A 14,287-nucleotide genomic window follows, 5' to 3' on the forward strand; every position below is an offset into this window, starting at 1 on the left:
TTAAATAATACATATTTTCAGGACTAGATTCTGACCATGTAAGACTTATGCTAATTATGGATTTTTCTTTATTAAAAATGAAATAGATGAGTAAGTTAAAACATAAGTGTGAATATTTCTGTATTATAGAAAATATGTATCCTGTTGTAAATAAACTATTGCCAAAATATAATCCAAAATATAAATATGATAATTTTAATAACAAAATAGCAGACACATTTCAGACACTGGAAATAGGAATGTCCTTTGAAGCCATTACTACATGATGTTAGGTAGCTTTGTCAATTAATAAAAGTTGTTAGTCAAACCACCTTAATGTACTTACTAAATATCAAATATAAATAATCACTTGGACTTTTATCCAGATTGGATAATGCCAATATGACAGTTGTAGTTACAAGTCAAACTCCATTTATTGATCATGGCTAAACTTTACTATTCAATATTCAGTTGGTGACATGATTGTATGTTTGCATTAGTTCTATGGCCTAGAGAAAATAAAGATTGTATATGAGTTTTCAGAAAGAATGGAAATCTGATATGATAGACGGCATAAGTCTTTTGAAAATGAATATTTATTACTTACATGGATTCATTTTTTATGCATTCACATGAAAACTTGCTGGGTTATGAGATTAATCGTTCCTATTCCTTTATGTATTTCATGCATCTTCCCTACTTTAGAAAGCCAACAATGATTTTGTTCAAAAATATGTAAAAATTACTTGTGTTGCCTATTTTGTGAATAAATATCTATTCTAATTATGACTACTGCAGTGCTTATATGGTAACGAAAATGGTCTAATAAAATTTTATTTAGTTTCTTCAAGAAGAACTAATTCTCGATCAAACAAATGGACCGACAAAATGCAACAATGCCTCAGGAGTTCATCCTGATGGGAGTTACCCAGAGCGCTGAGTTGAAACTGCCTCTGTTTGTAGTCTTCCTCACCATCTATACAATCACCGTGGTGGGAAACCTCGGCATGATCATTTTGACCAAGCTGGACTCTCACCTACACACCCCGATGTACTTTTTCATCAGACACCTGGCCTTCATCGATCTTGGAAATTCCACTGCCATCTGCCCCAAGATGCTGGTGAATTTCGTTGCAGATCAAAACACCATCACCTTTTATGCCTGCGCCACACAGATGGCCTGCTTCATTATGTGCATCATCAGCGAACTTTCCGTCCTGGCCTCTATGGCCTACGACCGCTATGTGGCCATCTGCAACCCTCTGCTCTACAGTGCGGTCATGTCTCCCCGGCGCTGCCGTGTGCTGGTCGGCATCCCGTACCTCTACGGTACCTTCCAGGCTCTGCTGTTCCCCACTAAGTATTTCACGTTGACTTTCTGCGGCACTAACGTCGTTAGTCATTTCTACTGTGATGTTGTCCCCTTGCTACCTTTGATCTGCTCGCAAGTGCAAGAGACGGAACGGCTGACTATATTGTTTTCAGCCTTTAATGTAGCATCTTCTCTTCTGGTCGTCCTTTCGTCGTACACGCTGATTCTGTTAGCCATATTCCGAATGCGCTCTGCAGAGGGTAGGAAGAAAGCTTTCTCCACGTGCGGTTCCCATCTGACGGTGGTGGCGGTGTTCTACGGGTCCCTGCTCTTCATGTACGTGCAGCCTAAATCTACTCACTCATTTGAAACGGAGAAAATGGCTTCTGTGTTTTATACTTTAGTGATCCCCATGTTAAACCCCTTGATTTACAGTCTAAGGAACAAAGAAGTCAAAAATGCTTTGCATAGAGTCTTTAGAAGTCTATGAAGACTTTGTTTTATTCAGTATTATATAATCCTATAATGACCTTTGATAACTATAGGTACCACACAATAAAACTTCTTAAACAGTTGCACAATTTAACTCCTCATAAAATGTATTATGGTTCATATTAACAGATACTGTTTCGCTTATATATACTCAAGCTTACTCTTATAATTTAAATATCAATTCACTATTGCATTCTGACTATCATTTCTTGTTTCAAAATAAATGTTTTATTTAGTGATATGCAACTTTATATTTTACCAAAGGTGGACAAATTATAAACTCTATATCAGTAACTTATATCTTTCTCTGCAATATCTTTTGGGGAACGTGTGTCTTTACTGTTTTTGTTGTATTAATAAATAAAGCAACATGATTAAGAATAGTCTCTAAGTCTCAATCAGAGAACATATTGTTCATGCATATATAAACTAATAAATGTTAAAGACTCATCTTCACAACATTCACTTTTAGTAAAAGTGATTTTCTGGTTATTTTAATATAAATATCAATTAATTTTACTTACATATTTCATAACACTTTAAGTATGAGTATGTGATTAGTTATGTGTCTTTGTGTGTGTACATAAGTGTAGATCTCCCATGAAGGTGAGAGATGTTGAATCCCTCAGGTACTGGAGTAACAGGTAGTTATAAACAATTCAATATTGATTTTAAAGTAGTAAGCCTCTTCCCACTGAGCAATATCTAAAGCCCTGCTCATACTTTTTTGGATGTGATAGCCTGTTTGTCTGTTTCTCTTTCACTCAAATACAATGCCTTATTGATTCTGAATTGTGAATTCATCACCATGATAATTCTCAAGGCCGTTGCAGAAACAAACAAAAAACCGCTGATATTGAAATGTTAGTGTGTACTTTATTTTATATATGAAAAATAGCAAATGTTAAGGTTTTATCCTTAACTTTCTCTATTTGAACTCTAAACCCAATATTGTTATAAGGATTTTCTTCTCTTGGCTTTATGTATTTAAAAGTATTCATCTGTCTGTTACTGACTTCGTCATGGTTTCCTAATTTTAGCATTATCGATCTTTTTTTGGACAGGTGTTTTCTTTCTCGGAATCTTGAAAGTAGCAGGGCATGCAATTTTACAAATATCCTCATCTTCCAGTTACATACAAGGAATCTAGCTTCTTAAAATACTTGAAAACATGATTTTGCTGTCTTAGCTTAATAACTTATTTCTTGATCGTAATGTAGTCTTTGAAAATGTCATACATATATAAAATGAAATACGATCGAACGGCCCACTCCATTTCCACCAATGCCCCCTTACCATGCCTTCCAAATTTCAAGTCCTCCTCCTCATTTCCTTTTGTTTAGTAATCCCCTACATCCTAAAAACATGAATCTTGTTTGTAACCTTTGTTAGATTTTTATCTCTTTTACAGTATTTAATATATTTTGAAATCATAGTGGTATTTTCAAAATTAAATTTAAAGATGGTATATCCATCCTACTTTTCTTTATTTAATATCCCCAGATGAGAGCATATAAAATCCATTTTATTCAGTGGTATTTCCATCTACAGCATTTTTCTAAGGCAGTATTTAATAAGAAAATGTAATTGTGGTGAAAATATTCTAATGAACATATATATCAGTTGCATTTATGGGTTCTGTTGTCTTTTTCCCCCATCTTTGCAGTTTCAACTTTGAGCAGCTTGAATATGATTTTGTATCTCCTCCTTGGTAAACACCCATTTATTGTTTATCTCAGACAAATACATTTACTGATATAGGTTATAATAAAACTTCATGATTCAAAATGTCAATAAGTGGGGGTGTTTATCAAACTCAACTCTGTTCCTATTTCATATTTCATTTCCAGATTTCCTGGTATTGATGTTTTTCAACCCCTATCCAGTAATTCTTTAGATACTGGAAAGTTGGCTTCTCTGTTTTATATCTTTATTATATTCACATTGGTGCTTTTTAGCTACAGTTTCAGAAAATAATATGACATATGTCCTTTAAAGTGTTAACTATTAAGCTGGGCAGTGGTGGCACATGGCTTTAATCCCAGCACTTGGGAGTCAGGTGAATCTCTGTGAATTCAAGGTCAGCCAGGTTTACAGAGTGAGTTTCAGGACAGGTTCAAAAGCTACATAGAGGAACCCTGTCTCAAAAGTCCCAACTGTTAAGTATGATATAGTATTATTTGACAAACTTATATTTAATTCGATTGGCAGTATCAAACATGTTTTGAATGTCTTTTAGATGAGTTGTAACCATGAAAGCAGAATCAATATTTTACTTGCAAAATTGATGTTTCAGTTTTGAAGAATATATTTTATTTTTATCAATGAATAAAAGATGAGTGTGGAAAATGAATACGCTGAGTGAGAGTAAGGGATAGTGCAAATCACAGAGGGCTGAGTTAAGGGATCTGGTTTAGGTATCAAACACTGAATCAAATTGTTGTGACTGTCTTGCATCTGAGAACAACTTGAGCTATGTCAGCTTTCACACATCAGGCTGATATATTTCGGTTATACTTTGTGCTTCCTGCTTGTGAAGAACTTTGGTGACATGCAGCAATTAGTTATGAATATGCTCATGTAAATCCATCTCCAACAGCATGAGCAACTCTTCTTGAATTATGCATGTGTCAGTGAGTTGGCCATTCCACCTACACACAACACAATGATCAACACTGCTTATTTTCTCATGATGATACTATGAAATTAAGAGTTAACACCAAATACTAATATTGGTATCCTGATATCTTCTCATGAATCATGGATAATTTATGTGAATTCTCCAATGGGTTCTTTTCAGGATGCCTATATTTTGTCAAGCCTCCTGAAGACCTCTTTTTCTATGTCAGCTAGTTGTTGACTAGATAACTTTGTGAAGATCCCTGCCATCACTTCTAAACAAAATCTGGTTATGCAATAAAGAAATATCCTAGAATGTAGTGAGGAGCAGGCGGGCTGCATTCCCGCCCGGCTCCCGTCGTCTCTTTAGCTTCAAAGATATTTCTTATATTTTAGGTAGGTGTGAAGTGATCAGCTATGTCTGTAGTATATAAATCTTATTAATTTGATTATTTAAACATGATCAACAGTGCTCAACATGTTCTGAGAGCTAGTCTCCTTAGTTATTATTAATCCCTCCACAAAACCCTTGGCTTTGGCACTGGTGTGATGAAGGTTGCTCCAACTGTGAAATAAAGAGAAACCATATACTCAGGGCTATTATAGCAGTAATAAAATGTCAGAATTAGACCATATATAACAGATATTTTCAAAGGGGAAGTAAAATTTGATTTTTTTTCTATAGAAATATGCTTAAATGTAACAACCTGTTGGGAGCAGTGAGACCCCAGATCCTGAATTTCTTGTAACCCCCTGATGAGTGCCTACAGCTGCTCTGAGCACGAGACCTTCAGGAGTTCCTGATGGCAGGAGAGTGGTTTCTGGTGGGTTTGGCTGGGGCATGGCTATCTCTATATAATCTGCCCCTGAACACAATAAAGGGGGCATGCTTGGGGAATTCAAGGATGACCTGTATCTGTCTGTATGTATTTGTGTATTTTAACCTCCTGCCCCTTGCCCGAATCTCGTGAACTGGGTGCCAGCGCACTGAACACAGAGCAGACACGGGGCGCGGTGCGTCTTCCCACCTCCCACAGAGATTTCAGCAACAACCATTATTATTTTACATTTCATGAACTTTAAATAATCTATTCTTTTACAGAAGTTATATAACTAATGGAAAAGATAAGGAGACACATTGCTATCTTCTTTCTCAGTTTTTATGAAGTGCTTATCTTTAAAAACAATCAATAAATAATTCAAATGTGCCATAGTTTACTGCTAGTGACCTTAACATATTAAGAAGATGTGAAGATTAAGATGTTAAGAGGTTCCTGGCCCCCTATTAACATCCTGTTAACAGTCCACAAGCTTTGATTTATTTTTCTTATGCAAATGTGATTAGTGTCTACTCTTCTCAAGCATTCAAATGCCGAACTCTCTAGGATTTGAGCATGTTTGCAAATGCACTACACTAAGGAAAAACAGAGAGGCAAATCTGTTGAAATGAGATAATCATCTTCCCACTGTTTTGATTTACCATGTGCCTCCTATGTTCTATAAATGTTATCTCCCCAGGAGCCATTTCTGGCCACACTATCTTTCTTTGAGTTTTTTTTTTAACTTCTCCTAAGGTATAGAGCATAAACCTATACATTTACAAAAGATGAAGAATAGTATTGTTTTATTTACTGTCATAAACCATAAATGAATATATCATAGATGTTTAAAGTTCACTGATGTGTATGGAGGAAAACAATATTTAATGCAAAATTTTGAATTATGATCTTTTAAAACTAACATTTGTTATGGCTAAATTGTTTACAAGAAGGAATAAAATGAAAGAAATTTTTGTAATAAGAAAAAAAGAATTGACAGAGAGTAATATAGGCCAACAGTGAAAAACAATAATACATCTGCGTTGGTGAGCACCTGGAAACACACACACAAAAAAATGCTATGCTGACAGAGACAAGATGGTTTCTTTTAAGAATCACTTTGGATCAGTTACTCATGAGAATAAAATATCTATAAGTAAAAAGGAGGTGAGAACAAAACAAGTACATATAATGTGTACATAACTCTGCTATGGTGGCAACCTCTTCTCTTGCCCACTTACAAAACCACTGACAGCTTATTCCACATTTCATTATAAAAAACACATTCAAAACCTTCTCTGTGATAGCAGCCCTGCGTAAAAACACATACTACCATGACTCTTCTCCATTTTATACAGATCAACTGGTACTAAAGAGTTTTCCATTCATGCCTCAATACTACACTCTGTAGCCTATTCTGTCAGGGTCCATAAACCCTTTGAGTCTGCACAAAATTTCTCAGATCAGTTTGTTGTTTTGGTTCTTTTCAAGCGCTGACTTTATGTTTTCTCACTGGGGAGAAGATTGGATGACATCAATGTAACTTTGTTTATAAATTTCTCATATAATTTAGACATAATAAACTGAACAAATTATATGCTACCACCTCTGGGAACACCAAAATAATTAGGAAAATCATAAATTTCCCCTCTCTGGAGCAAAATGAAGAGTAAGTGCAGAGAGGGAAATCAGAATCTCTGTGAGTGGAGAGAAGGAATTGCCACCAGTCTTATGGTAACCTGAGTTCATAGTCTTCATTGAGTCTTAGACCCTACTGTTCTTTCACTGTCTGTGAGATCTGTGGCTCTCGGGGATGTCACAGAGGGTAAATATCTGCTTTGATAATTGTTATCACTTGCATGAGTATTTATTTGTAGGAGAAATGAAATTCTATGAATTGAACACCTGTTGCACACTCTACAAGAGGTGAATAGGAGATTTAGAAATTGCAAGTTGAAAAGAAAATTTAAAACCTAAAAAATATGATTGATCTCACAAGCTCAAATTATTAAAATCAGATGTCCAGGTAAAAAATATAAGATGCACAGTTTCATTTGATTTTCAAAAAATGAATAAGTGTAATGACTATATTTTATGCAGTTTTTATAAATACATGAAATTTCAATGTGAGCCTATTCACCTGCACTTCTAAATGGAGTCTTTTTAAGGCATTTCATTGTATCTTATAATGAAAAAGTCATTTTATTTTTGGATGGCACCTGCACATTCACAGGCTTGCATCATTTGTTCTAATGTTCCACAAAACTGCTTAGCAAATGTTTTTTTCTAGTACCAGACATTGTAAAGATTAAGCAAATGGAAAAATAAGTAGAGATTTTTAAAGAGTTATGAAACTTTTCAGAAACATGTGAGCACAAATTAATTGCTAATTGTTGTCCATATAAATATGGTTGAAAACTCAAAGTCTCCTCGTTTTAACTTTTATGCTCTGTGAGCCTATGCAGGTCTCTTTTGCTTGTGTATCTTAGGATACTCAAAAGAAGCCAGAGGTTCTCTTTGTAAAGAAAGAAAAATAGAATAGTAATGAAACCTAGACATCTTCAAAAGGATATAGTAACTGATGCTGAAAATGAAAATAGACTTAAGGAATGATCTGGAAGAATTGTTGGAACAAGTTAAACACACCAAAGTGAAAGAAAATTGTCTTTCCAATCCTGAATTATTTTACTCGGTCCAGAGCATCTCATATACCACAGAGGGATCTGTGTCCTGATGAACTAGGAAACCTTGCTCATCCTAGATACAGGCAGGGAGGACCTTGGTCTTTCCTCAGCTGATGTGACAGCATTTTTTGACTCCCTGTGAGTGGGAGGCCTCACTCTCTCTGAGAAGTGGATGGGAGAAAGGGTGGGAAGAAGGTAAGGAGAGTGTGAGGAAGGGAAGGAGAGGGAACTGGGATTGGTATGTAAAATAAGACTGTTTAAAAATAAAAAGAAACAAAATTAAAGCTTTCAATTAGAAGTACGGTATTTGTTGTTAGTTGTAAGTAAAGACAGGTCTTTTTTTTTTTTTTTTTCTCATAGTTTATTTTTTTTTATATTTAAAAATTTCCATCTCCTTCCCTACGCCTACAAACCCACTACCTCTCCCTCCTTTCTCCCCCTTTCTCTCCCCTCCTTCTCCCCCTTCCCTCCCCTCCCCTCCACCCATACCTCCCCTCCCTCCCTCTCAAGGCCTGGACCTGGGGGAGTTGGGAGGACCTTGGTCTTAGCATAAAGACAGGTCTTTAAATAAGAGTAGGACTCAAGGGTGAAGCAGCAGACACTTCAACCAGGAAGAGGGCACAGAGGTGACCCAGCAATATACAGACCCTCCCCCAAAGGCCTCATTATCAGAAAGGCAAATCCAACACCACTGAAGTTCATTGCTGTGATTACTGCTAACCACCTCAGATTAAATGCATTGCTAAATGCATTTAATTCAAGATTTTAACTTGGTGTCTTGGCGTTTCTACCTGATGTGTAGGCAATATATTTCTACTACTCTGTTGTGCACTTTATATGAGAAGTTCAATACACAGTTTCTTCTTTCATTAAAGTAACAGTTACCTGTTTCCACATCTCACTGTGGCAACTCTGAGTGTGAAAGCAGCTCATTCAAAACATTAGAATGAATTGGTTTTTCTGTTACAAATTGAAACAAATTTGATATTTTTTTCTAGTTTTCAATTTAGTGGTACTTATTACTGAAATATTAGAAATCATCTATTCTAAATACTCCATTGTAAAATGCTATAACTAATTAGCTATTCATACAAAGCTTAATAAAGGCTAAAATGGTGTGAAAGTGACTCACCACAATTCCTGTCTTTATAGTGTTACATATTAATAAAGTATAAAAATTAAGTATTAATGATCCATGTATAAAAGCATAAACAATATATACTAGAAAGAAAACATCCACCTTTTGTGTGTCTTGAGGCCTGTACTATTTTCTTTTTAAATTAGTAATTTTTGTTTTATTATGTGTTTGTTTTGTTTCTTTCTTTATATTTCATCTTTTGCTGTGGCTATTTACATTACATGAAAGAAATAAACAAAGACGTTATATAACCACTGAAGAAATAAAGGTGAATATTTATTTAAAGTAGAAAAATTTGAATTTCACTTGCAGTAACAACACACTATAGTGTACTATTTTTATTAATGAAATTTCAGGTTCACGTTCTTATATTGAAAAAGAAGTATTTCTAACTTCAATTCTTCATTGGAATATGACTTTGTTTAATGATATTTCTCAGTAATATTTATGTTTATAAATGTTCCTAGTAATTATTTAAAAACAGTATCATCAATTCATTGACCATTTAATTTCTCTCCACAAATGTTTGTAGACATGGTTCATGATTTCAGTTAAACTAAGGTGGACATAATTTAAAATGGAAAAAGAAAGTTATTTTAATTAACTTATTTTTTAGACCATAATATAATTACAATAGCCCTTTTCTTTCCTCCTTTCAAGGCCTCCCATATAACCCTTCACATGATCCTTCAAATTCATGGCCTCTTTCTCAGGAATTGTTATTTCATAAATATATGCATATACATATAGGTACATGATGAATATATATATATATATATATCCATATAAATATGGATACACTCAATATATCTATGACAATAATATGTGTATATGTTTTAAATGTATTCTGTTCACTCCATGTAATTTTACTTCTATTTATATTTTCAGGGCTGACCAATTAGTACTAGAAAAACATATAGATCTTTTTGCAATTTTGACATAATTGTCCTTTTTTTAAAACAATCATTACAAAACCTACATAGGACCTTAAATGTTAAAACACAAAACTAAACTGAAATGTCATTATTTTCATGCTGTCTCCATCCTTATATGTAAGATTGCCTAAATGTCATGGGAAATATCATAGCTAAAATTAGACTATTAGAGAAAAAAATGTGGTCTTCTAGTAAAATATAAAATATATCCAATATTTCCATATATTGAAATAAGAATTTATTCATTGGATTGACAGGATCTGAGAAAATAATAAAATCATTTTTCTCTCAGGATTAGAATACAAATTTTATCTTGTCTTTAACCTAGTAAGAATATACATGATAATGTTGAGTGTATGCCACAGGGACTTCCCTTTTAAAAGTAGCACTTCCAATCTTTATTTAACATTCAGAATCAGTTGTAAAAATCATTTTTCTGTGAGTCATTAAAGGCTACTTTTTGTCTTGTCTTTGAATTTGCTTGGGTGAGTTTATGCAAAAGTTGATGACACTTGTGTATCTTCTCAGAAGGTTGAAATGAGTCCCGGGAACTCAACAGTGCCAGCTGAATTCATTCTGACAGGAATCACGCACAGGCCAGATCTGCAGCTTCCTCTTTTGGGTGTCTTCCTAGTCATCTACGGAGTCTCTGTGATAGGCAACCTGATCATGATCATTCTGACCAAGTTGGATTCTCGCCTTCACACACCTATGTATTATTTTATCAGACACCTGGCTTTCATTGATCTTGGCAACTGTACTGTCATTTACCCAAAGATGATGGTGAATCTTGTATTGGATCAAAATGTCATTTCTTATTATGCTTGTGCCATACAGATGGCTTTCTACATCACTTTCATTATCAGTGAACTTTTTGTCTTATCTGCAATGGCCTATGACCGCTATGTGGCCATCTGCAACCCTTTGCTCTACAGTGCCATCATGTCTCAGAGACGTTGTCATGTGCTGGTGGGCATCCCATATCTCTACAGTATCTTCCAGGCTGTGCTAATAACTAGCAAGATTTTTACATTGACTTTCTGTGGTTCTAATGTCATTAGCCATTTTTACTGTGACAATGTCCCCATGTTACTTTTACTGTGTTCAAATGCACGGGATATAGAATTGGTGATCATATTATTTTCGGCAATTAATTTGATCTCCTCCCTCTTTGTAGTCTTAGCATCTTACCTTCTGATTCTGTTAGCCATATATGGAATGCATTATGCAGAAGGCAGGAAAAAGGCCTTCTCCACTTGCGGGTCTCATCTGACAGTGGTGGTGGTATTTTATGGGACTCTACTCTTCATGTACTTACAGCCCAAATCCACCCACTCATTTGAAACTGATAAAATAACATCTGTATTTTACACTTTAGTGATTCCCATGCTGAATCCCTTGATCTACAGCTTTAGAAACAAAGAAGTGAAAAATGCTTTTCTAAGAGTGTTTACGGACCAATGTAAAGTTTGTACTTAATATAAAATGTAGAGTGCTAAAACAAAATTTGATAAAGGAAGTATACGTCAAACCTATATCTATATAATTAATTCCCATTGATTTACAAAATGAAAAACTCACAATAATAAAGTATATTATAATGCATTCTATGTAGACACATGAAATATTCCTTATATAGCTACAGAGATCCATTAAATGTCATTTTCCTTCCAACATCTTTAACATTTGATTCAATAAGTCTTTAGTATTTCCACTGAACTAATTTTATCCAAATGGGAACACATGCTTAAATATATCCCCATAACATATTTTTTTAGGTTTGCATGAATTTTTTGTTTTATTCTTTTATGTGTTTGGACATTTGTCTACTTAATCTTGTTTTAATTTTCTGTTTTAAACCTAAAATTATGGCAAGCAAAATTAATGCAGCATAGACATGATGCCTTTGAACACTATAAACTTTAATATTTTTGATGTTCTATCCTATGTAACTTATATAATTAGTTACAATATTATCAATTATTTGTAAAGCAATTCTAGATGACAGATGACATTTATTATACATTGCTGTTTATTTCCTGAATTTCATGCATTTTCAGTATTATGGGTCCTATAATCTTATTTAGAAATCTCCAGAAATCTGTGGTTCCATTCTGAATTTTGTTTGTCTAAACTGAGTATTCATAAGACTTTCAGGAAAATTACAAGAAGATTATAATAAACAGTTTTCAGAAATAATACTCAGACTTACACATACACACACACTGTTAAATCCCCATCCACACCCACTAGGTTTGGTGTTTTTAGTATTGTTTCTATTGTAATTTTTGGTTTTCTTAGTGAATTTTGTGAAACAAGTCAGCATTTTGTCTAATGTGTTTTCAGTAGGAATATTTGTGCATTTATTTTTACCATAAGCTAATAATTGGTCAGAAAATTTTGTAAGTTCCACTAACCATGAATTAACTCTGCTGTCCTGTGATGTATGTTTGTAGATCACACTATCAACACTATTGCGGTCTAATATGTCCTCCAAATTCATGTGCTTCCAATTAGTAACTATAGTGTTTTTAATGGGAATGATGTTATAAGCTAATATATTTCAAAGCTTAATCCCAGTTCGTAGAACTATTTGGGAAGGATAAGGAGGTGTGGCCTTATTGAAGGAGATGTGTGACTAGGGGTCACTTTGAGGTTGCAAACCCTCACGTGATTCCAGATTAGCTTTCCATGCCTCTTGTTGATCAAAATGTGAGCTCTCCGCTATAGGTCTAGCACTATGACTGCCTGCCTACTGTCATGCTCCCTACCATCGTAGTCATGGATTTTAAGTCCCCAATAAACTCTTTTTGCATAAGTAGTCTTGGTTGTTTTATTTTTTACAACAATAGGACAATAGACAAAGTGATAATATAGACGTGGGCCCTTAATTATTCAATTAAGGCCTGTAGGAAGAGCACTTACAGATAGAGGTGAAAACAGGACCATTAACGTAGTACATAAGGGAAATTAAGCAATATGGAGACAACTAGCCAGTTGTCTATGAGAAGCAGACTTTGTGTACACATAATGTATGCAGACATATTGGTCATGAGCTTAAACATTCCCACATATGAAGAACTTTATTTCTGTCCCTTATAAGTGGTCCTGTGGTGGGTATTTCTTTACAGCTGTGAAAATATAGACAAATGTTCAGGAGCTGAAATTTCTGTTTAAGCCTTCACATTTTGCTTTTCTGGGTATTCCAGCCAGCCCTACTAAGAGACTAGAATCAACCTTCTAAGCTCAGGAAAATCATGTCCTCAATTTTTTGTTTACATTTTTATATATTTTTATTAAAAATTTCCACCTCCTCCCATTTCCCTCCCTCTCCCCCCACTCCCCTCCTCCTCCATCTCCAGTCCAAAGAACAGTCAGGGTTCCCTGCCCTGTGGGAAGTCCAAGGTCCTCCCCCCTCCATCCAGGTCTAGGAAGGTGAGCATCCAGACTAGGCTCCCACAAAGCCCATCTATGCAGTAGAATCAAAACCCAATGTCATTGTCCTTGGCTTCTCAGTCAGCCCTCATTGTCAGCCACATTCAGAGAGTCCGGTTTGATCACATGCTCCATCATTCCAGTCCAGCTGGCCTTGGTGAGCTCCCATTAAACAAGCCCCACCGTCTCAGGGTGGGCGCACCCCTTGCTGTTCCTGACTTCCTTCCTCATGTTCTCCCTCCTTCTGCTCCTCATTTGAATTAAACATTGAAGCCAGTCATATGTTGGTGGCAACCAACAGCTGTCCAATCAGATTTAAGGCACACTCAACAGAAGGTAAACTAGTCTTGGTACTGGAAATATAACTTCTCAGGGTTGGTGCTGTTATGAACCTTACTAAAAATATTCTATTGCTACTTTGCTACTGCATCTTAACACCTCACTATATTTTAAATCTTAACTTAATATTTACAGGTAAGTGTACCTACCATCCTTTCTCAATATTAAAAATTTCTTAAAGCCCCTTTGAACATCTCCATAAGATTTCTCTTTAGTTATTGACCCAGATTTTTATCATAAAGGCAGTTTATGATTATAAATGGTTTTATGACAACAATATTTTCTAATTATATTTTGAGAATTTAATAGGATTGCACTGAATTTGTATTATTTTGTCACTCCTACCTCTCCTGCAAATCCTGCCACTGCCCCAACACCCTCTCAAATTCATGACTTCTTCAATTATTATTGTTACACATATTTGTGTGTGTGTGTATACATAACCTAAATAAGATCTGCATAGTGTTCTTTTCATTTATCTCAGGTATAAAAGCTTTTTCATTAAATTAGTCAAGTCAGATGATGACAAGAACCAA

The 14,287-nt window shown here is 34.9% G+C and overlaps 2 protein-coding genes across 2 annotated transcripts; both read left to right on the forward strand.

Annotated features, from left to right (window-relative positions):
* The first annotated feature begins 854 nt into the window (after nucleotides 1–854).
* Nucleotides 855–1,781, forward strand: LOC119819085 (olfactory receptor 8K5-like). Its single transcript, XM_038337094.1, has one exon. It carries the CDS (start codon nucleotides 855–857, stop codon nucleotides 1,779–1,781), a length of 927 nt encoding a protein of 308 aa, XP_038193022.1.
* An 8,718-nt stretch (nucleotides 1,782–10,499) lies between these two features.
* On the forward strand, nucleotides 10,500–11,456 carry LOC119819146 (olfactory receptor 8K5-like). Its single transcript, XM_038337195.1, has one exon. The coding sequence runs from the start codon at nucleotides 10,515–10,517 to the stop codon at nucleotides 11,454–11,456; it is 942 nt and encodes a 313-aa protein (XP_038193123.1). The 5' UTR covers nucleotides 10,500–10,514.
* Nucleotides 11,457–14,287: the final 2,831 nt, after the last annotated feature.

This window comes from Arvicola amphibius, chromosome 7 (genome assembly GCF_903992535.2).
Source record: "Arvicola amphibius chromosome 7, mArvAmp1.2, whole genome shotgun sequence".
Classification (NCBI taxonomy): domain Eukaryota; kingdom Metazoa; phylum Chordata; class Mammalia; order Rodentia; family Cricetidae; genus Arvicola; species Arvicola amphibius.

What these genes read in the sequence shown, in the direction of transcription:
- LOC119819085 (XM_038337094.1), top strand. Translation starts at nt 855, where the DNA reads ATGGACCGACAAAATGCAACAATGCCTCAGGAGTTCATCCTGATGGGA.
- LOC119819146 (XM_038337195.1), top strand. Translation starts at nt 10,515, where the DNA reads ATGAGTCCCGGGAACTCAACAGTGCCAGCTGAATTCATTCTGACAGGA.